At 35.2% G+C, this 24,312-nt stretch overlaps 1 protein-coding gene across 1 annotated transcript; it reads right to left on the bottom strand.

Annotated features, from left to right (window-relative positions):
- Positions 1–682: 682 nt before the first annotated feature.
- On the bottom strand, positions 683–23,144 carry NIPBL (Nipped-B homolog (Drosophila); the record flags this gene model as incomplete). The annotated part of the gene is made up of 23 exons (XM_009582492.1): positions 683–1,997; positions 2,561–2,746; positions 3,376–3,550; positions 3,874–4,169; positions 5,590–5,736; positions 6,161–6,361; positions 7,649–7,756; positions 8,563–8,753; positions 9,292–9,465; positions 12,762–12,852; positions 13,117–13,271; positions 13,382–13,475; positions 13,796–13,936; positions 15,495–15,631; positions 16,224–16,332; positions 17,530–17,583; positions 18,816–18,914; positions 19,818–19,952; positions 21,156–21,302; positions 21,405–21,503; positions 22,412–22,514; positions 22,613–22,827; positions 23,055–23,144. Coding segments are annotated over 23 exons (3,513 nt in total), but the record flags the coding sequence as incomplete, so codon positions are not given.
- Positions 23,145–24,312: the final 1,168 nt, after the last annotated feature.

Raw genomic sequence — 24,312 nt, 5'->3', positions numbered from 1 at the left:
GGAGTTATTAATCACTTCAGTTTAATGGTTTTTTTGTACATGAGAATATTTTGGAATACTGTTACTATTCCTCACAAATCAAATAACGTATTAGAATTCTGCAAGCTAGTTTCATAAAAATAGCCTCCTATCATAAATTAAATTTGTAAAAGAAAAGAAACATAATAGAAAGAAAGATTTACTTATTGAGGAACACCTGTTTTAGATAAATACATTTGAAAACACAGCAGGGTTTAATAGTCCCCTAAAAAGTTTAGCTGTTTTAGATTTTTGCTGTTTGCAAATATGCTGCGTTTCTTACTCTCTAGGAAGGCAAACTGCTTATGAAAGGCTGTGGCAACACAGTTGAAACAAATGCTTCTGAAAGCTTTCAGTAGCATTTTTTCAATTTACAAAATGTGAAAACATCTTTCAATTAGTAAAAAAAATAGTCTAATATACAAACATTTTTTTAAAAATTCATTTGTGAAGGAATGTAGCGTAATTACCCAGACTCATACCCATTCACTCCTCAGATACTGGTAGCTATCTCCTCTTGACACAAACCTCTCTATATTAACCCAGAGAAATGCATACATGGCCAGTTAGCCCAAGCAGAATAGTCATTCAGCTTTCCCCAAATTTAAACTATCATAAATTACCATTTGGACAGCATTAGAAAGAAATTGAAGCATACAAGGAATAAACTATAGTTTCTTTTTATATCAAAATGTACTCTTGAAAATGTGTTTGGCACAGTGCTAAATCATATAGTTAATACTAAATATTGCAGGATACAATAAAACCCTGGAATTAACTTGTGTTTACACCCTTTAAGGGATAAAAATAAAAAGATACCAATTATTCAGAAGTCAGCCTATACAAACTGTATAAACAATATTTTATGTCTTGTTTTGAAAACCACTGATATAGTAAATTTTACATAAAAGACTGCAAAATAATATAAATGGATTTAAACAGATCTTTACAATAAGAAATTCAAATGGAAACAGACAAGTAACAAAGAGAAGTAAAAAAATTTATTGCAGTATTCGTTCCACCAGATTTGCTGGGGATCCCTTTTCTTGTATTATTTCAGGGTGACCTAATACATCAAAATCTACATTTACAAAAACTCCTCCTGCAGATAGGTCATAGATACTGCATGCTTTTTTTTTGCCTTTTTTTTTGCTTTTTTTTTTTCTTCAACAGAATAAATTATATATCCAGGAGATTCTGCCATTTTACAGCCTGGAAAAACAATGCTTCCCTGGAAACTGGGCTAAGCTAAAGAAAGCCATCCGCTGCTAGGTTAAACTCCAAGAACACTTTATTAAGAACATTAACAGACTAATTTCCAACATTCACTTGTTTATTTTTTTTTAAACAGAAAGTTTTTTTTTCAAGATATAAACAATTTTTTTGTTAAACTATAATACAGTGGGAGTAAAAATGAACTGAGAAGTTTCTGCTGCACAACAGCGAAGGAAGCTCCCACAAAAATGTTTACCAAACATTTCCTTCTTTTTTCCCGCGTCCCAGGTTCCATTCTTACTCTTCATTTAATTGATTTTTTTTTTTGCCAGAAAGTTGATATTTCAAGTTTTTCTGTTATTTCAATTCCTGTAAATTTGGCTGCATGTACAAATTCATTAGCTGGAAGTTCCATCCTTGGCGGCATACAGCGATCGTAAAGTCTGCACAACTTTATTAGTCAGCTTATTAGCACTCGTTAGAGCAATTTTTTTGTAAATAATGTCTGACTCTTTAATAGTGTCTACCCAAGGCACCAGTTTGCGGCCATCACGGCGCTTAGCCTCAGTCCAGGAGCCACTGTAGGAGCCTGCCATCCACTGAACACTGAAGCCATTGCTGGTTTTCTGTACTACTCTTGCAATTTGTGGTCGGTCTTTGTACTTTGGACAGCAAATAGCGATGACATCCATGACATCAACACTTTCATTCATCTGTGCTGCCAACTCCGTAGAGTCTGAATTTCGTTTTGACCTTCTCAATGACTAAAACATTGGGGGGAAAAAAGACCAAGTGTTACACAAAAGAACTTTAGTGAAATTATTGCTTTTATTGCTTTTAATCCCTTGACGCCGGGAGTTGGGATTTCCCGGCACACATTCCATTGCCGGCAATGAGACGCACCGCGACCGCCAGCGCCAAGGGGTTAACATATCCTTGTAAAACCACATACTCTTAATTTGTACCCGTGTCTTTATCTCTTATTGATATATAAAATTATATATACACATGAATCATAAAGCTACATAAAAACTTGGCAACAATAAAAAGGATAACACACAGTACATTCCAAAGGAAAATTAATAACTTTTTATACGGGATAAATCTCATTTTCTAGTTTGGTTTTTTTTTTATTGTCTTTTCTGTTAAACTTTCTACAAAAGTTGTATAAACGGTTAAGTAGAGAATCTCTATCTACAAAATGCTTTCTTTCATGTCGATTACATTACTTGGTGTACATTTAATATAATAGACTGACATTTATAAGCACATAAAAATCATTTTACGTAATACGCTGCGAAATACGTTGACTCCTCCTCCGCCTCACCCCTGAAGTGCCTCCTCCTCTATCCTCCCCATCACTTTCATCGTCCTCTGTCTCAGCTGCATTGTTTTTAGGGCTGCCTCCTCCAAGCAGCGAGGTAATTGCTTTGTTCCGAGCATTTGTGCTAGCTGACACCTCTCCATCTTCTTCCTCTTCATCAGGATCCAAATGTTCCATAAGGAGCTTGAACTATTAAAAAAACAGATTAGTCCACATTGTAACTTTAAAAATAGACATTTGTATCACTCTACTTAAAATAAAAACAAATGGCAAGGTAAAACAAATGGCAGACAACTTCAAACTTGACAGTGTATGTTTTGTTCTACAAACTTCTTACTTTCCTCTCTTTTTTCAGTAGATACGTAAAAGCTTTTTTCCTGTGTTTCCAAAATAGCAAGTTTTCTCTAATTGATATTTAAAGACTGGGGGGGGAGTAAATACACTAGATCTGTATTCCTATGTTGGAACATAGGAACAAGTCTCTGTTTCTATGATGGAAACAGTCAGGGATAAAGTGAACAAGATACATAGGAGAGGTATACAAGATGGATACTAGAAATTAGAAAATACTTCATAAAGATGAATATCCTTTAGTTGAAATTAATTTTCATTGTGTTTAAACTTATTAGAAGTCTTTCAAAGATACTCCTGCTAAACATCCTGAAAGGAAGTGGTGAGTTATCAGTATATCGCATAAGATTATCAGGAACTTAACATTTCAAAATGTTCATCCAATACATCAGCATCTACTTTCAAGTTTATATCGTTTTACCTAGTTTGAAAGGATTTCAGGTTTCCTGCAAAGCAACTTTACTTACATCTAAGTACTGTTTTACTATACTCCTCTTCACTTCTTCAGTGATCCTGGAATTAGCCATATCACTCCGCAGAAAATCCAGAGTTTGTTTTGGATGGAAGTGTACTCCTGTCTTCCTGTTTATCGCTTTATCATAAACTTTTGCAGATTCAGATGGAGAGTATTTCTGAATTTTACTGTTTAAAGAAAACAAAAGGGAAGATCTTTTAAGGAAAGTCCAAATAACTTCAAGGAAAAGCTTTTAAAATCTTCAATATAAGTAGTTATATTTTAATCATGCCATATACAATAGACATCCTGGTAAGAAATGAAATCATTGCTTTTTCTAAGCCAAAGTTTCATTACATTCAACTTACCACATTTACGTTTTTTCTCTTACACAGATCTATTGCTTAAACAATTAGTTACAATCAACTTTTAAAAAAAATTTTCAAACTTAATCCTTACAAAGATAACACTCACTAGATAACAAGATGACTTATTATCTAAATATCCTTACCTATCAGAGAATCCACAGAGGTTCTTTAAATGCTGTTTCAGCATCAAAAGTAGTAATATGCCTTGGGAGACATTTGCAAATTCAATTAAAGGAGCTGAATTTTCTGGTAAACATTTCATCACAGCATTTATATCATTTTCTTCATCAGAATCTGAATCAGAGTCTACTCGTTTCCGTAACCTCCGAGGCTTAGAAGCTTCCTCCTCACTTTCGCTCTCACTACCACTGTTACTGTCACTCTCAGTCTCCTCATCTGATGAAGGTTTTCTTTCCTTTTTTTTGTCTTTCACCATAGACTGTAAGACAGAGAAGTTAACACACATTCCAAAATTAGAATAAGTAGCATCATGTACATTTCTAAAAAATCTTGCCAAAATCATTACTGGCTTAAATTAGCAAGAATTCCCTGAACAATGTTATTCATTTATAACTTGATACTGAAAATTAAAATTATTTATGGCAAAAAGATGCTGAAAAATTGATCCAAAGCCCACATTTTTTGCAAGGTGGGTACAGAAGGAACTGAAGCAACAAGTACTCCACTAGCATGTTATTCTTAAAAGACTGCTCAAGCTCATTAGCTGTGACAGTAAAATGCAGTAGAAGGCCAAATACAACGAATCAGCAAGAAAATTCTGTTTTTCTTTCACCTGGATATCCTTTTTGTGTCACGTAGATTTCCATATGTACTTTGGTACAGACTAGTCCAAGCTGGTTTTAATACTTGTCTCTTAAAATTCTGTGACACTAACTACACTGCTGACTGCTGACCAGAAACCCTCAAGTGATCATACACAGTATTAATTCTACTACCTGTAGAGCTACAGAATTTTACACGTGCATTATTACTGCGCATAGTAAGTTCTGTGTTATGAAAAATCATACGATGTCCTAAGCAGGATCTCACCCTTTCTGTGCTGGGTGCTACATGCCTAGTCCCCAACCTGAAGAATGACTCTTTCTAGCAGATTAAAAATCAACTGTGGTAGGGTGAGAATTCAAAGCAGTGTACTTTCCAGGCATCAACTCTGACTTGTACTTACTAGTCAGATTGGACATTCTAGAAATGGATTTGCTTCCTGGCAGTTTGCACCTTCTACTGTTAAGTTGTCCAGGAAATGAAGACACTGAAGTCTTTAAGAAGCAGAGGCTTTTTTCTTACAGGGTTGTGTATTGCCATAACAACAGATACTACCCCATGATTCAGGTTCTTAAATGCTACCTTAAGAAAAGACATATTGTGCACTCTTTTCTTGCAATAAACAATGTATTTAAAGTCTCTCTGGCGACACACATGCAACTGCCATCAGCTACTCGACAACAAAATAAACAGCCAACTGGATTTTATTATTAAAATTATACAAACAACCACAATAAACCACTATTTCATGATGATTCTGGGTTCATGTGTTCCAGATGCATAAAATTAATTATTATTCATCCATATCAGGGAACGATATAGATTTGATATTAAGATCTCAAAATTCATCATTCTTCTTTAATAATGTAAGCAGTGATGTAAGGAAAGTTTGTAACTAGTGTCTACCAGATGCAGGCCAGAACAGAAAGAGTTGCTTGTTTTTAACTACTGGTTACAAAGTAATGCTACTGGACCATATCATAATAATGGTACTGCATTCACTGAAAAATCAGCCAAATTATAGAGAAGCTTATGTTGCCACCATAACAAATATACTAAAATATAAACACACATACCTCTTTAAATGACTGTAGTAGGTTGCTACCAGAAACTGATAGTGTAATGTCTATATGATGCATTATAAACAGTGGCTCTTCCTGTGTTTGATAAGGAAAACAGGCTAGATTGTCTGCTATGTACAAGAGCATATTCACCTCTGTTTTCTGGAAGTTAAAAAAAAAAGTACATATAAATACACATACAAATATCTTAGATTTATACACTTATCTTGTGTTCCTAACCGTCTAGAGCAAAAACACGATCACAAATTTTATTCTATGTAGTTGCCCCAAATCCACTCTAAACAACATGTATTTTTGCAAAATTTAGTCACACCTGAAGAAACATTATTTCTGATAAGTCCAAACTGGGTACACAAAAGGTACACAATGGTGCAGAAGTAACAAATGCATTCTATTATTATAGGTAATATTATATAGGTATTACTTATATTAGAAAGCAAAACAAAGTACATTAGGAAATAAAGTTACCAATAATTATGTCATAAAAATACATTGTAAAAGGAGAATTTAAGCTTGTAATGCTGTATTTTAATTTCTTTTTAAGTGAAGGCAATGTGATGCTTACCGCAGTATCATCAAAGAGGTTGAGTAAAGAAATTAGAAACGCTCGTCTGTGTTGACGGTTCCCTCGGATCATGGAGTATAGGTGTGAACACAATGCACTGGATGATTCATCGTGTCTAAAACCTCTTACAGGATCTTTCGGGCAGGTATTAATCGCCTGTTGTACCTGGTAAGACATCTTCATACCAGCCACTGCTTTCATCTGAAACAGAAATGTATTTATTTTTATTTACACCATTGCTTTCAAAGCAGTAAAATTTACTCCTTTTAAGAAGATGCTCATCTGAAGTTAAACTTTAAAACATGCACTGAGGCAATACTACCTTTTGAGCTGGCAAATGGATTAAAACAGAACTTGTGGCCGAGATCAGAATGTCTTGTGAACTGCTTTCACTGTAAATTCTGTTAGAAACACACAGCTAATCTGTTTACCCACTACAGCCAGGTATTCCCATTTAAACAGTTTTCAAGAATACTGAAATGTTTTCATATATAAACAGAGTATTTTACCACATGTGTATGCTTGATGTCACTTGTAGTGAAGCCAACAACTCAGTCCATATTAGTACAATAGGACTAACAAATTGAAAATGAAGGGTTTTTTGCATATATCCTGTAATTTCCAGCTGATTTTACTTACTTCAAGGCTCCTGCTCTATTTTCAGAACAAACTGAATCTCTAGTTAGGCTGCACATCTAACTCTCCTCATACCACCTCTGCTGCTGTTCAGCGAAGTTGTGTCTTCATCTATACATTGTCTTAAATCCCAGCTGCCTACATAGCAAATTTCACCTGCTAGCCGTCACCTACTGGGTTAGGTATCTGGATGCCATCAACACTGCAACGCTCCAACTGCAGTGGAATATAAGCAGATATGAGAAGTCCCACAATGTAGTACACGCACTGAACCTAGACTGGGGACTTCTGAAATAAGGAGAAGGTGCTGCAGCTCAAGTTCAGATCTCAAGCAGAATTATTGGCACTATGCCACAACTCCACAAGTCCTCCCTTAGCCCTTAGATTTTCCTTTCAGCAAGATCCCTCAGATCTAAACAGCTTCCTGTGCTCCTTCTGCTTAGATTACAATTTATAAAGCCTTGATGACTTAATGTTCTAATACATATCCACTAGGAACTTCTACTTTTACAAGGTGTTCTCTTCCCTAGTCCACCGATACAGGAAAATCATTGCTAAACATTATGGAACAGCTGTCCTTACCTCTTATCAAAAAAATGCTCTTAAGCACTATTCAGTGAGGAAAATATTACTGTGAGTTACAAATTAAAAGAAGTTTTGGTCTGGAAGAGACACTTCAAATTATTATATCCTTTCTATTTCTAAGAACAGAAATCTCCAAACATTTTACAACTGCTTATAGTTATTATTTTGTTATTTTATATTCTTTTTCTGCAGCTGAGGCATATTCAGGTGTTAAACCACTAGAGAACATAACAGTATGTTTTAAAATGTTAAATTAGAATTACTTACATGAATGAATCCAGCGTATTTTTTGTCTATTTCCACCAACTGCTGGTCAGCTTTATTTCGCATAGAGGGCTCTGGATCTGTGCCCATAGCAATTAAGTACGGCACACACTTGAAAAACAAATGAAATGATTATTCAGAGTGAATTCAGAAATTATTATTCATTGTACCTCCTCTTTCTCAGCCTTTGTTCTTCTACTACACTATTGTTCTTGTTATAGTCTGACTACTGCAGAAACTTGAATAAGGAAGCTCTATGAAACTTACTTCTTGACTACTTTTTGCAACCAGATACTACAAAATATGAGAGACACTAGCATTATAATTGATAGAAGTTGTGTGCGATTTCAGGTAGTATTTCCCTTTGTCCCAAACTCTGAAGTCAATTTACACTACAAAAAAATGCCATTAAACCCGCCCCCCCCCCGCCACTTATGACTAAACATGCACAATGGCTGCAGTATAAAAAATAGTTACAAAAACATTATGTAAGCAAGCAATAATGGAGATGATGACTGAAGCTCTGACATTGACTGTAGAATTTCATAGTGTTTGGAGGACATGGGGATTGAGGTGGAGGCAAGCTGACACATTTTCCAGGATAAAGAATCAAATGAAGAAAACAACTTGGCATACACCTGAGATTTTTAACAGAAATATGCTCCAATGTACATTTGTACATGCTCTTTAGTCACTGGCTGGGCATTTACATCTTGATCCAAAACCAGAAAATACAGCATTTGGAATCTCACTGGCTAAACAAAATAAAATGAATTTCAAAATACGCTTTCTGTAATGGCCCATTGCTACAATACTGTAACATAGCTGGAAAAGAAAAACCGGAAATTTATGTAGCAAGTGTGAAACCCTCTGAAAACCTGAATAACAAAAACTCCCATCATAAAAGCCTACCATACCTGAACAGGATGGATGAGACCCTGGTTTAACGTCAGTGCAATGACATTTAGAGCAAAGTGGCGTACACTGGACTGGGTATGAAAGAAAGCCTCAAGGACCTGTTTGAGATATAGCTGCATGATGGAACTACTCATTCCTGAGGAAATATCACCCATTTCTTTCAGGTCTTCCTGTTTTGCTACCTTTTTCCCTGTAAAAAGGAGAAAAGCAATAGCACACTTACCACAGTATAATCACTTACTTTGCCATTACTTAATCCATGCTGATCTTTAAGCAATACATAAACATTTTAGCTGTCTTAAAATGGGTTTATGATCTCATGAAACGCAGAACAGTCTGATGGTAAATGTACATAAAAAACTAAAGAGACATGACTTTAATTAAAACCTTGTTCCTTAATAAAGGTTTTCCATTTTAAGAATTTCTTATATTGCATTTATTATTTTCTATCTGCAAATTAACCTTAGAAGAGATTTTGATAAAAAGTGTTACCACTATCATTGCAGCAATTATGCATTCTGGATTGCTTCCAGGATTTATACATCTTGAAAGTAAGTAATATACCTATGCACATAATGAATTTTTGAAAATTATTCTAAGATACTTCGGGTACAATATTACTGATCTGATAACAACCTTAAGTGACTCAGTTCACATATATAGTAATTGTATGCAAGAAAGTTAGTTCTTGCATGCCTCATTAGCACAGAAGAACTCTAAACACTTACAGTCTCTGTCTGCCTGTTGCATACGTGTATCCTCCTCCTGCAAGTAGGTCTGGAGGTTTTTTAACACCTGGATTTTTAAGTTTACTGAACAGTTCTTATCTGAAAGAATGCTGTTGTACAGAGTCTTCACTTCCTGTTCGAACATTAAACTTGGGTGTTGTATAAATGCAAATCCTAAGGGTGGAGAAACAGAGGAAATATTCTATGTTATTAACATCTAGAAATTGTATTTCTGCTTTTTAAGTCTTTCTTCAAAATAGAGGTATGAAATTTAGTTCCTCCCAACAGCATAGCTTTTTCTAGTCCAAATGGTACTGCTTTTCTACATGGACACCATTCATAGCTTATAAGAAGTTCTGTTAGTCATGACAGTTCTATTAGCCATGACTCCGTTTGATGGATAAAGACAGGTGTCAATCCAGGGCAGCTGCACTAATAAGAGTTATACAGGTCTGGAAGCAAGTCCAGTGTAGTGGCCTGCATCTGAATGACGAGGAGCTCTCAGAAGGGAGGAACATTACTAAAAATCACCCATTGTTTTTCTAATACATTTGGAGAAAAACATTCTGCTGAAACTGTGAAGAGTTATTCATATGGAGACAGAGCAAATGTGGAAAAATTGATAAATATCAGACGTATTTAAAAATAAAATCTTAAAAGAAATAAACCAACAGTGAACGCAGTAAAATTTATACCTCCTCCTGTCATTATTCATATACCTATTAAGGTCTCCTCTTGAGAACTATCTGAAGTGTTCCCAAGTCTACATCTGTTGGAAGATACACACTATAGAACTGTTTTTAGCTGCAGCCTTACACTTGTCAAGGAACTGGTTGTTCTTAGTCTATATTTCATAAAAACTTTTCTAAATTAGTGACAATATATACCATTTTAGATCATGTATGTAGGTTTAGAAGTGCTGCTGACAAACTCTTACAGAGTATCATAAAAAAACAGTAATGGGAACATAACATCCCAATTTAAATTACGTTTAACTACTTGATTTTTTTTTTAAGACTGTTCAAGAAAAGCAGACATTAAATGTATTTTTTGTGACCACAGGAAACTAAGATTCTGAATAAGCACACAGAAAATATATGAACACAAAAGAAGAATGGGGGGAAAAAATGAAAGCAAATTAAATTATGCAAAAGCAATGTATAAAAATAGCTTTAACAAAGGAAGACTGAGTCAAGTTTTTAAAGCTGGCTCCATACACACAGAAAAGACAGGGTACGTAAAGGCTAAGTTCATGGCAAGACCTCAGTGTGTTTAAGATCTCATTTCAGTCTCAGAACAAGAAACAGAGAGGAACAGGTGAGGTGGAGGGGAAAGAGGAGAAAAAGAAAAAGGAATGATGATGGTCTTTGGAGTATGTGGTATAACTGTGCACTCTATACAGGTGTATATTGATGTTTGTAACTTGACCACCTTTGAGCAAGTCCAACCCGTTTCTTAAGGTTAATTTTAAAAATGAAAAGCATGTGCATGTATGTGTAACAACCCATAACACTTTTTTTCCGTCATTCACTTAAGAGTCTAAAACGCCAGTATTCTCAGGGAAATTCTTATTTTTCCATCCCCTGTAAGCGGCGAAGAAATCTTACTTGGCGTAAGAATTTGTCATAGGAGATGAAAAAAGGCACCTGCTGTGTTCTTTTAAGGACTGACTTCACATCTCGGGGCTGCCCTCACACCACTTCTCTTCTTATCTTTATTTTCACTCTGTTAAGAGTCTTAAGATTAAGCACTGAACTTGGCTGAGTAAGACAGTACCTGTTAGATACTTAGAGGTTTAGCTAAATTTACTAAAATTTTATATCCTCAACCTGCCTTGCAAGAACACATCTGGAAGAGAAGCATAACAATAATCATTACGATTATGGTTAGGCTTAATCCCTTAACACCAGTGACACATCCCAAAGAAAAGGCTAAAACCATTGTGTGTCCTTACTGAAACAACATACCAATAATTGCCGATAGGAAGTACACACTCTTCACATGACGCCTTCACTGTGTATAAATGTTGAATTAGCTTGCTAGTCCTTTTCACCTTATTGCTGCACACAAATATTGAATGGTTTTGACAATTTTGCTCAATTACCAGCCTGTAAGGTGGAACTTTGCACTGTCTACCACATCTCCATACATCCAACAGCTACCCTCAAAATGGAACCAGCATTTAGATGAGATCGATATATCACTGAAAACAGTTGTCTGAGGTTTAATTAAAATAAAGACTGATATGCCTACAGGCAGAGAAAAATACATCTGAAGAATGCCAGCTGACAGCCACCCCCATTTTCTCCCCTTCCCCCAAACTGATCACAGTTCAGTCTATAACTTAACATTTTTGAAGAATGCAACATCCTCCACACCCATGAGCAAAGCAATCATGTCAATGGTTAGGAAGACAGCTCCTATCCCACGTGCAATATTCTATAGAGGACAATTAAATTGGACTGGACTACAGTTAAGTGTTGTGCACCTTGATGTAACGCCTAGAAAAACTCCAACTAGTCCAGAAAACCGTAGCATTGCTCCTGCAACAGAGGCAACTCTAAAGCCACTAATCCTGCTCAGCTGTCTGAAATGGTTTCTCATAGAATACGAAATCAAGATTCAGTCTTGGTCCTCATCCTCGGAGCCCTCCGTAGCCTGAACTGAAGCAGGGTATCTAAAAAGCCACCTAAACAGCAACATAAAAGAGGCAAATTCTTGTCCACAGTTAAACTACACAATGCAAGCTCACATGCCTGGAAGACAACTTTCTTTAAACTAAGTCATAACCATGAACTGAACTCTTCCAGAAACCAAGGCGTACCTGCCCAAACAAGATTCTCTCACATGTACAGTTTTTGTCCTTAAGCAGAAGATGAACATGATACAAACCACTCAATGGCAGTTCATGTACTACTGCAAGTCACTGAAATACCATACTAATGCCTTCAGACTCTTATCTATTTAAAAGTGAAATACAGCTAAAATCCCAAAAGAACCTGTAATATCTGGACTGAAATCTCACAGAGCACCCCCCAGTTGGTATAAACTGCCAGAGTTCCCTTGACTCCTGCAGAATATCTGCTTCTACACTTAAAATGTTCAAAGTTTTTCCAGCACTTTTTCTAATGTTCTTTTACCATACCTTGTGGAATGAAAAACAAGATTTGGAGTTACAACATACTTGCATGTGGAGAAAAAATAGTATCTCCATTACTTCGGAAATCTGCTACACTTTAAGATTTAGTCACATATCAAAAGGCATTCACTGTCAAAAGCATCCACTCTGCTGCAGAAGTATGCAACTAGCAACCCTTTGACAACTTTTCTATAGCCAGTTCTCAAATAAAACACACAGTAAATTTTGATTTTAAACAAAATCCTTTGCCACTACACAAACACATGAACTCCTACTGATATGCATGAATTTATACTATAGCAGAATAATAAAAACTATGAATATTTCTTACCAAGGCCAATAATGGCTTTTGTCTGTACTTCTTCATCTGAATGCTTTGTAAAATACATCAGCAGTTCAAGTACTTTATCCTTAATGTTAACCTGAGCAAATTAGAACAAAAAAAATAGCTATTTGAAAATGAAACAGATGTTTTTAATCTCTTATAAAAAGCATAAATATCAAAAAGAAAAGGAGAAACACAATCTTACTGCATGGCTTTTGCAAAATGATGTATTTAAAAACCAAAAAAGCTATATTGTATGCATTATGGAAAAATACATAGCTTTGAGGAACTAGGAATAATGTGCTTTCAAATTAAAGTGGAGCATTCAATATATCTAAGACTTGGAAAGTAAATATTTTACCTTACTGTTGCCCTTAAAATCTTCCTGATCAAAATCAAAATGCCGACACAGTGCTCCAACAGTGAAAAGTGATCTAAGGAGTGCTGGTTTATTGGCAGTAAGTATTGTACTGTTGGGGTCTTCTTGGTGTTGACTTTTTAATTTTGAAAGTGCACCTATAGTAAGATAAAAGTTTTGATCACAGAGTTTAATCGTGGTGTATCCCTAAGACAAGACTTGTAGCAAAAACTGAAAAGTGACAATTACATGTTGTGATTTTACTTACCATAGTATCTATTAAAACAGGCCCACACAAATTTATAGTTCTGAGTGACCTTGTTCACAACAGCCCCAAGACAGCTCACGCAATGCTGAACAACCTAGGAGGAAGAAAGAACAAATGAATTATATATTTAGAAGTTAAAATGGAGATTTTTGTGAAGTTATGTAGGAAAAAGCTTTGCTGAACTGAAACTAAGGATCTAACAGATGTAATGTCGATCTCCTAGATGGCTCTGAAAACCTGTTCAAACTCCTTAGAATATAGCAACAACACATACAAACTCCAGTAAACCAAGTACACTGATTTTTCATGGCTCAAAAGTTATCTTCATAATGAAGACAGATTTTCTTTGAATCAAAATCACGTATTTCACCATGTGAAATGGAATCAATGGAATAGTAGCAATTAAAAGCTTACCGTCATGCCATATTTGATGATAAGTTTCATGAGGTCTTCCTCAATAGTGGCAAGAAAGGTCTCACTTGGGTGCTCCATTAGCGGCACTACAAGCTCTAAGATTTTTGCAACATTGCAGATCACCATGAAATCATTCTGGGTCTGAAACAACAGTATTTACAGTGTTTAACATTTCTGGCCATGTCACCTATAAGCTAAGTAGTATTAATATGCACTTATAGTCAGAAATCCCAACTCATGTAAGATTTTTGGTAAAGGTCTAAAAGAGTATTTATATAGTTTACATCTGCTATTAAATTACATATTATTATGAAAGCTAATTCTGTTTTCTACAGAACTTCCGGAAAAAAGAATCTGTACGAGCAGAACTTCACCTCTCATCCAGACTGAGACAGACCTGAAAACTTTGGTCCTGATAATTTTTTGGAGTCCTAAAATAAATCTAGGAACTCTTCTTGACACATGCACTCTAGAGAACACACAACACCTGGGAACAGGTGTCAGCAACAAAATGAAGTTGTGCTATGACTCAATGTGCCTTAAATGAAATAGGTAATAATGTGCACAAATGTAGAAATTACAATTAAAATTATTACTGGTTTGCATTATTATGACTGTATGTTTTGTAAGTGAGAGATCTATGGAAAACATTAAAGATACATCCTGCTAGAAACTGACTTTTTTGACAAGTCAAGCTCACTGATCAGGATAGGATAACTCCGAAATGCTACTATCAAGCTATTTAACATATTCAAGTTGACAGTGCTAATTCTACAATTCACCTCAACCTGTGTAAGTACAAAACCGATGTAACCCACTAAATGGTTTGCAGCAAGTAAATAATCAGATAACCCTTTCCTATACTGTTTGATCAGAAGCACTCTAAAAGTCTGTTGTAAATGTGATTAGAAAACACTCCAGGGCTGAACCTGGAAAATGCTAGGCTATACCTACAATCTAAACTGATAACAATTACTCTCAAGCCTGCCCTGGGCAGCTGACCTAATGAGATTGGACTGCTGCCACCTACCCATGCTCCTCCTTGAGCCATGGCTGCATGATACTGCCCTACTACTTCTACAGACCAAGGGTTCATCACAACATTCACTAAACCAACTGTGCTAATCAAAATGGCAGAAAGTGCCACAATGTTTCAGAAGAGGGGGGCCATTTTACCCGATTGGGGGGGTTCAGCATTATAGCTCTCTACCATTTTTGTGACCTAAATTGTCTTACAGGGGAAAACAAAAACACTAGAGCTAGGGAAATGAGAGGTGAAGTACGGAAGAGGATGGAGCAGGACATTTTCCTTCTGATACATTTGCTGTATGTTAGATCACTCTATGTTATGGTACCATACCTTTAGCCTTAAGATTCATATGTTAAATATTAACTACTTTTAGGACTGTGATTATAAAACAGAACTATTTTAAGAAATTATTTCACAACAGGTGAAAAACTGGGTCTTTTGAAAGAGGCAGCACAGGTTTCAGTTTCATTTGGCTGTAAAATGTGGAGGTAGAGGGTGAGGAACAGCATCTTAGAAGCTACAGAGATCATCTTCAGAAGCTGTAACGTCCATGAAATAAAACCACAATTTTTCTTTTCCTACCTTCGATTTCATCAAATATACAAGACAGCTATTCATTTCCATGCTTAATTATGCGGAGAAAAAAAGAGATTGATTTTCTCTACTTACACTACATTTAGTGGTCAAGTATGGCTGCATGGTCATGGCATGTTTGACCATTAGCTGGGGCCTGATTTTGCTGAATAAGAACAAAGTGGTTATGCAAGCAACCAAGCGACCAGAATTCACACCTTTGTTGTCAGAATCTGCGAAAGATTAGAAAATACAAAAAGGATATTAAGTCCAAGTAATGTTTGAGCGATGAAAAACATACGGCTTAAACACCATTCGAATATCTCTTTCATTACATCTCTTTCAAGATCAATACAGAATATTCTTATTAGATTAGAGGTGAGAACATAATGTGTTAACATTTGTATGTGATCACAAAATACGTGAAAAAAAGAAGCAAAGATGCCCCAAAGACATCACTGGTTTTTAAACTATTTACTGTACACAGAACACTGGCCCAACCAATGATTCCTATTACACCTGTAGAATATACTAATGCTAATAAAACTTGCCATGTTTGTTTTGGTTTTAGTGATCCAAAAGTTTGAACAAGTTATTTTAGAAGTCCTTCTATTATTGTGGTTAGCTAGTGAAAATTAGGGGAGCTTCACTATTGTACAGTGCTCAAAAGTTCATAATGAACTTAAAAGCAACAATTCATTACCATCAGTTTTGTAACAGGCATTCTGTAACAGTAACTCTTCGCAATAGTGATTTGAACAACCACTGTTACAGTATCATACAAAATTCAAAAGGGCTTAGCTGCTGGGTTGTAAATAATATTACCTGATAAAGACTCCTCATATTTAAGAATGTGCTCAACCAAATTGTCAACAAGTTGAGTACAGGCTTTCTTCACAGGTTTATAAGAGGCATCCTCTTCTGACTTCAACAGCTGTAGCAGATGAAACAGAAAATGATTTAGTATCAAGGGTGCATTCATTTACATTGGAAACATGCTTGTTTTATAACCATTACTACAGATACACAAGGATTTTGCACTACAAAAGTATTTATTTAACTTCTCTATAAAAGTTATATGGTGAAGAAAAGATTAAGGGAAGTAAAAAATCAAACCAAAATGCAAGAGAAGTAAAGAAAAATTAACCGCAATAAAAAACCAGTAAAGTTCTACTGATTTTTGCACAGGGATGAAAGGTAACTTTGTGCTTAATGAAACAATACGGAAAACAATAACGTAGTCATACTTGCCAGCAGTAACTATATAGGAGTTAGAAGGCTTTTAAAACGCTTAGGGGAAAAAAAGAGCAAATTCAAAAGGAATGTTGTTTTTGACACTAAGCAAAAATATCAAAGAAAGATGAAACATGGTTTTATGAACATTTTAATAAGTTAGCCTTCTTCCATATGACTTTGGGTACTGAAATTGTGTCCATGAACACCCTTTAATATCTAAGAAGGATTGAGACCATACTATAGACTTTTCTTCAGTGCAGGCATTAAGAGGCTCTGGTTTACTTGGCTACCTATTTTCAAGGCACTCCAGGCTAAAGTAGAATCAAAAGGGTTTTTTTGCTTGAAAATTAACCAGTGCATACAAGATGTATAGGAGAACGGTAACACAAGTTAAGAGATATAAACAAAACAAGCTCAATTCTTAGAAAAATCAGAGTAAAATATCATATAGAAATAATCTATACTCTGAAGATTCACTGCTTCTATAAAGTATGTAACAAACATATTGGATGTGAAAATACGCTTATGAATCATTTTAAAAAATCTACATTACACTAGATGCCTCATTTCAGAATTAAGTATCTTAGCTGTGGACTTCATGTTGTGTCACGTATTGTTGAAGAATCTATGAAATTAAAACCAACCAAACAAAACCCCTCCCAAAACCAAGATGTATTTTTAAAACGTATCATATAGAAGGACAGAAACTAATGTCAGAGACAAAGAAAATTGCAGCAATGAAGATTGGCAAAGGTCAGATGTTTAAAGGACATGAATTGAATTTTTCTACTGTAAAGGATTGCTCTTGTAGTCCCCCTTCTATGTGTTTTAGTACCAAAAGAAATGTTAAAATTCTAACAATGGTTGTACCATATATTAAAAATTCATTACTTACATTTTGAAGAAGCTGTTCAAACCAATCATACCCTGTATCTCTACAAGCTGCAACCTAGAAGTATTTTTGAGAATAAACTGGTTAATAAAAAAGGCATCTGAGGAAAAATTACTTCAATACAGATGTTATCTTAAAAGACCAGTAAACATGCATAGATATATTTTCATACGCATTCAGTACAACGATTTTATATCTTTGGAGATTAGAAACTGTCTTCTGCATTTGAAAAATAGTTCTCGCCATTTACGGGACCCCAGAATTTGTATTCAACACAAAGCTTACACATTTTACTGGAGATTGATTGCTCTAACATAAACCACATTTTGGTTTTGTAGAACATTTTGCACAGATTAAAGCACAAATACCAGCCGGACATATTAAAAATGAACATGTGTTTATATATATGTATATACATATTTTTATACAAACAAACCAAGACTTCACTGATACCATATGTCAGGAACAGCTCACAGGTGCTCCAAAGTAGAATTGGCAGGAGAACTGAGAGTTAAGCTGAAGTCAAATTGACTGACTTCTCAGTCTGGAAAAATGCACACTAGACTACCATTTTGTAAAAATATTGAAAAGCAGGATGAAGTTTAAACCCATAATTTTAAGTAATGAAGCAAATAATTTTATTTGATATTTACATCATTTGATATTTACATCTTTACATCAGTAATTGATATTAAAGCACCTTCTCAGCACAGTGATTTTACACAACACATTTTCACTATGAATTAAAGCATTTTATTTGAAACAAATTTTGTTATTTTGAAGACATGCTATTTAATTTGCTGCTCCTAAAAAGTAGATACAATTATGCAGATACTAGTTTGCCCTGAGTGAGAACATGACCCTATATTTATTAAGGCTTATTAACCTTATTAACCTTTCAAAATAAATGTTATCAATTGTTTGAGGAAAATTTTCTTTTAAAAGACAACTTCTTAGTTAGGCTTAACTATAGGCTGCTACTAGCAATTCCTGGAAAATGTTAAATACAATAGAAATTTGTTGTGTTTTAACCGAACAGTATTTTAGACAACCTGAATATAGTGTGGTCCCAGTTATCATTGCCAGCAGATTAGTGAGCATTTAAAGTTTCCTTCAGCCTGTTCCATCAGATGAATAATTTTGGCATATATTCAATGCCAGGAGATACAAAAAGAAAACCATCTGACAATTAAATTACCGTATTCTAAAAAACTGCAGACAATATTTCAAAGATATTAAAAACACAATCAAATTTTGCACACAACTTAACTTAAATTTGTTTAACATACCACATCAGTGATGTTTAGTATTTTTCTTGTCATTGCTTCTTTGTCATGGTGTGGAGTTGGAGTAAACCAGAGCTTCTGGAATGTCTCATTTACTAATTTCTGAAGGAAAAAAAAATTAGCAGAAATAAATAAGCTTATCTTGGCACACAGGTATTATTTCTAATACATCCATACAGTAGATTTGTTGATGATGCATGCCATTTCACAAGGAATTATTCAACCTAAGAGAGACTGTTGTAGGAAATGTTATCTGAGACAGACCCAGATCGACTATTACAGGAGTTATATTGACCTCTAAGCAAGCTTCAGCAAAATGATCAATGGGAACTGATGCTACAGAAAATGGAGTTACCACCTTCCTGCATTAATTTGCATTCCTCAGGAAAACACAGTACTCTGAGAAGCTGACAACTGAACACAAGATTATAATTTCTACAGCAGAACTAGAAGCAACGGTAGGTTACTTTGGAGTATTCAAAACAGCTGTGACAAGGTGGGAAAGAGAAAGAAGCCAAGTCTCTCTACCCTTCAAATGTTTTTGGATGGAGGAAAAAATGGAATAGAATGAAAGTGAACAAAATTATTTCCAACTATTATACGGTATATGGTTGTAAGAAGCTCTCCTCATTCATGGAAACATAAAAAATATGTTGAAGACAATGCCTCATTTTTTCTGATGTTATATGCCAATTTCACTTGTTAGAAAAGAGAAGTACCAGAGACAACACTTGCAAGAAGAAAAAAAAAACTCTAGAAAATAACTTTTTAAAATCTTTTGATTGTCAGCAAGAACTTCAAGAAAATAGAAGATAGAAAAGAAAGAAAAACAAATCAGAGAGCATTTTAGAAAGCTAAAATACTTGCTCCCAAAAATTAAAAGTGAATAGAAGTCATAAATATTACAAAGAAGCAATGCAATACTTTTTTTTTTTTTTTTTAATCAAAATACAGAAACAGTAAAGGAACAATAATTAAAATCCCGAAGGATATGTTTCATTCTACCTTAATGCCTTCTTCGTCATTGACTCTCCGAATCATTTTCACACACATCTCTGTAATTTTGGGAAATGTCGGTTGTTCAATACAGATATCTCTAAGTATCTTTATGACTCTTTTTCTGACACTGATACCAGTATCCTGTGAAGACAAAAGCATTACACTCTTGAAAACAAATAAAAAATATGAATTAATGTATGTATTATATGAATTAATGTTTGAAGATCACCCAATCTGACTTGCCAAATTTATTTAGAAAAGGCAGCTAAAATATTCTGGAGTGCATTTATACAAAAGGTCAGCATAACTTGTACCACTTTATTTGCAACAATTCTAAAGGTTCTGGCGGAGTCCCCAGAATGCTGAAACGCTTCCTCTGTTTTCTTCTACCCTCCCATCTAAGAGCTCATGATGTTGCAAATGTGTAATTTCACCTCTTAATTCAAGCGCTTACAAGCTAGATGTGATGATGGTTTAGCTATTTTGTTGGAACACACAAGATTCTTTGTAGATCTGGACTGTAATACTTCAAGCCTTTGGATAAAGCTTATGGATTAGATACACGCAGCAATCTCTTCTATTTTTCTAGCTTCGTCTAAGGAGATGGATGAGGAGCTTCACTTCATATTACCTTATTCAAAACCTGTTGAATCTGAATGTCAGGATGAACTGCTTTATGCATGCTCATATGCACATGAAGCTACTTATCTCCAAAACCCTTCACAAACATGTTTTATCACGTAACTATAGCAAATGAGTAGTATTTGACTAAAAACCTGACATAGATGCTAAGAGCTAGTGTTATCTTACAGTTAAATTAACATTGTATTTTATCTGAACCCCCAGACAAAAAACACTTTTTGTACAAAAACTCTAATAAGAAGCCCTTTAGGACACTACAAATAGCATAGAAAAGCAAAGTAGTTTTATCTTTTTTTTCTTTTGGATTACAAATGGCATCTTTAGATTACTGTGTTTTAAATCTTTCATCACCCACACTGCTGAACTGCCCTGAATGACCCATATCTCAGACTTCAGAGATGTGGCAAAATTCCTCATTTCACCTAATCTGTGCCTTAATAATGGAATCAAAAGGAATATAATCCTCATTCTGATGTGCTACAACTTTCTATACATGTTTACCTTTCGATGTAACAAAGCCTCACTGGAAACAAGTGATGCATTTTACAAGGTTGGTTTTAAAAGCATGATGCTCCCCATTAAAACAGTAAGATACAATTTACTCTTGGGATCATCATTCCATATTATTGAACACATAAACTCAGTTAAAAACAGATTTTCCAGTGCCACTTATTTTATTATAAATATCACAAGTCACCGTACCAATATTCTTTCAATCAGCATGTCATAATACTGCTCAGCAAGCTGAGGACGACAGAGCACAAATCGGCCAAGCAGCTCCACAGCTGCTTCTCGTACACTAGTGGAGTTATCCATTAGCCGTCCATGAACACCTCGCTGCATATCCAGCTAAAAAGAACAAATGAAACAGAGATTCAAAATAAGAAATGAAGATTTATTTTAAGCATGACAGAAGAATGTACATGCATGATGGATATTTCCTTTTTTTACCCTGGCTAGAATACTGGGGTCTACAGCAACAACCTCAGACAAACACTTCATGGCTTTTGTTCGAACAGCAATTGCATTTTCACCAAGTACACGCAGAATCTAGTAAGAGAACAAAAACAAAGATTGAATTGCTTTGGGAAGGAAGCAAACAATGTTTAACAGGCAAAAATGCAGCAGAATAACATGCAAACAATTTAACTAAAATAAGAATATCTGTCTACTAAAAATGGAATATATCTTCTCAGACAGTAAAAAGGTGCATGCAAGCGATGTTCCATGGCAGTGATAACTGAGCATGGATATTTACTGGGATTTGCTACATCTCTAAGACTGGTCCAACACAGGGTCCGTATGTTCACTTTCTTTTTAAACTCTACTTTTGTCATTCAGTTGTGGCTTTCACCATGGTTCTTTTAACAGGAGAGTTGGATTTGGGCACTATAATTTTAAGAATGCCTCTATATGCAGATCAATACAAGTAACGCAACCTAAATTAGTACTGGAGTTCAAACATGTCACCATGCCAACATGTTAGCGCCCTTCTCCCACAAAAAGCAAAGAAACAAACTGGTCAAACAACTGGTCAAAGCAACAATGTGACAGTAACATGCACTGCAAGCAACTGATCAAGCTGGCTTGTATTTTCAAATCAAATTAAGGTCAATTTCATGAGTTAGTATTACCAAATGAGCATGCATCTTATAGAAACTGTGAAAATGATTTCAACATTTTGTAATTATCCTCTTACTGCATACATCTAATGATAATGATTTTGTCATACACATACATGGGCAAATAAAATAATGCATGTACAATATAACATATGAAATGCATGCAAGAAAAAGAAACATGATCACTTATGTCATCAATATAGAATATGAAAGCACATGGTGTTATCATGGCCTGTTAAATACCTGTGCTCAACAATGAACAGATATGGTACACTACCGCAAAAGTGTTAGGAATCAGAAACCAACTATGTTTCACTGTTTCCTGGCACAGTTTACCTGTGTCAAATAAATATCGAAGCTCTGGGCAAACGGCCTCATAGAGGCCAAGTAGCGAACAATCAAACATGCGTCTTCGTAGTCCACAGTATCAGAATTCATCCTGCAACAAGTTCCACGAGTTAATTAGGACGTTTGTCAAAAATGATTTAAAACATCAAATGCATGGCTACTAAAGAAATAAATGGTACTGAAACATACCTTAATGTACTGAACTGAGATGGAGCAGTTTTAATGATGCTGCGAAGAAACTTTTTGCGACTTTCTGCTCTATGCATAATTTGTCCTGTGGTCTCAATATCTTTTGCATGATGAGTTCCTTCAGATGAATCCTCATCCTTCTGAGATTTCATTGCTTTCTCTGTCTCCATAGTTGTATCACGGAACCACTGAGCTATATAAAACTTCCGAGAAAACTGGAGAAATATAGCAGGATGCACAGAAAACAAAACAAACAGATACAGAAAAGGAAAATTAACAGATTTCTAATGAGATTAAGAGAATCTAATGCATCAACAATATTTTGGAAAACACAACAGTGTATGTTAGGGTGACAGTTTAATTGAAGCACTAATATGCATAACGGAGAAGAATTCTATTCAGTACACGTTACTGAAATTGATACCAGAAAGCTGAAATTTACCACTAATGATGCATCAGTTTCTGTGTTCTCATCCAGATAATCTAGCAAAGCCTTTTGCAGCTGTTGAATTTCATCTTCCCCTCCTGAAACCTGCCAGAAGTAGAAAGATAGTTATAAAACAGAATATTGCACAGTGGTAATTATCATCTGAAAATCTGCATGTGCACATATAAAATACACTGAAGTCAGTTGTTTTGATAATTGCAGAACATTAACAATTTCTTAACCAATTACTTATAAACTGCATAGAGACTGTGGCTCTAAAGTCTAAAAAAGATTAAGAGCAGAATAAGACTGGTTTTAAAAAGACTGACTGACTTGATTAATTTTCATTCTATGGTCTTGTGTGAAGATCCTCTGTTATACAGGAAAAAAGAAGGGCTGAAATCACGCATAGCAGAATGTCACAAGGTTTAACCTATAAAAGTCACCAATATTAAATACCAAAACAGTGACTTCTCAAGTGAATAAGGGATAAAAGGCAAAAAAGTAAAATAAAAAGAAATGTGAAAGAGACAACAGTAAAAAGGTATGGGAAACATCAAAGAGGTAAAAACAACTTATCCCTTTATAAAAATATTTGCTATACCTTTTTTCAGGGATAAAGCATCCACATAGAGAAAGTGCAGTGAGTGTGCTCAATCTAGGAAAGAACTTACAAACACCTCTGAGCTCCAGTACTGAAGAATCATGCTCTCTGAGATTCAACTAAGTTTCTACCAGCCAAAAAGCTTGAAAAAACCCACACATTTTATAAAAAATGTCATCTACTGCATAAAGCCTATCTACAGAACAGGGTAATATTAATTTTCCTGTGAACCACTTTTAAGAGGCACAGAAAGCATTACATACGAAACATTCATCTGAAAACTAGTGCTGGAGACTATGTATCAGATTTGCAGTATCTAAACTGTATAAATCTTAAAAACAGAATGTATTTTTTCCAAGGGGCTATGTACATAAGGCACATGGAGGACAGGGAGGTGATTTGAGACAGCCAGCAGGGCTTCAGCAAGGGCGTGTCCTGCATGACCAACCTAGTGGCCTTCTATGATGGAGTGACTACATCAGTGGACAAGGGAAGAGCTACAGATGTCATCTATCTGGACTTCTGTAAGGCCTTTGACATGGTCCCCCACAACATCCTTCTCTCTAAATTGGAGAGAGATGGATTTGATGGATGGATTGTTCGGTGTATAAGGAATTGGTTGAATAGTCGCAAGCAGAGACTAGTGGTCAATGGCTCAATGTCCAGATG

The sequence above is a fragment of the Fulmarus glacialis genome, unplaced genomic scaffold (assembly GCF_000690835.1).
Source record: "Fulmarus glacialis isolate BGI_N327 unplaced genomic scaffold, ASM69083v1 scaffold19417, whole genome shotgun sequence".
NCBI lineage: Eukaryota > Metazoa > Chordata > Aves > Procellariiformes > Procellariidae > Fulmarus > Fulmarus glacialis.
This window is presented reverse-complemented; position numbering and strand designations above follow the sequence as displayed.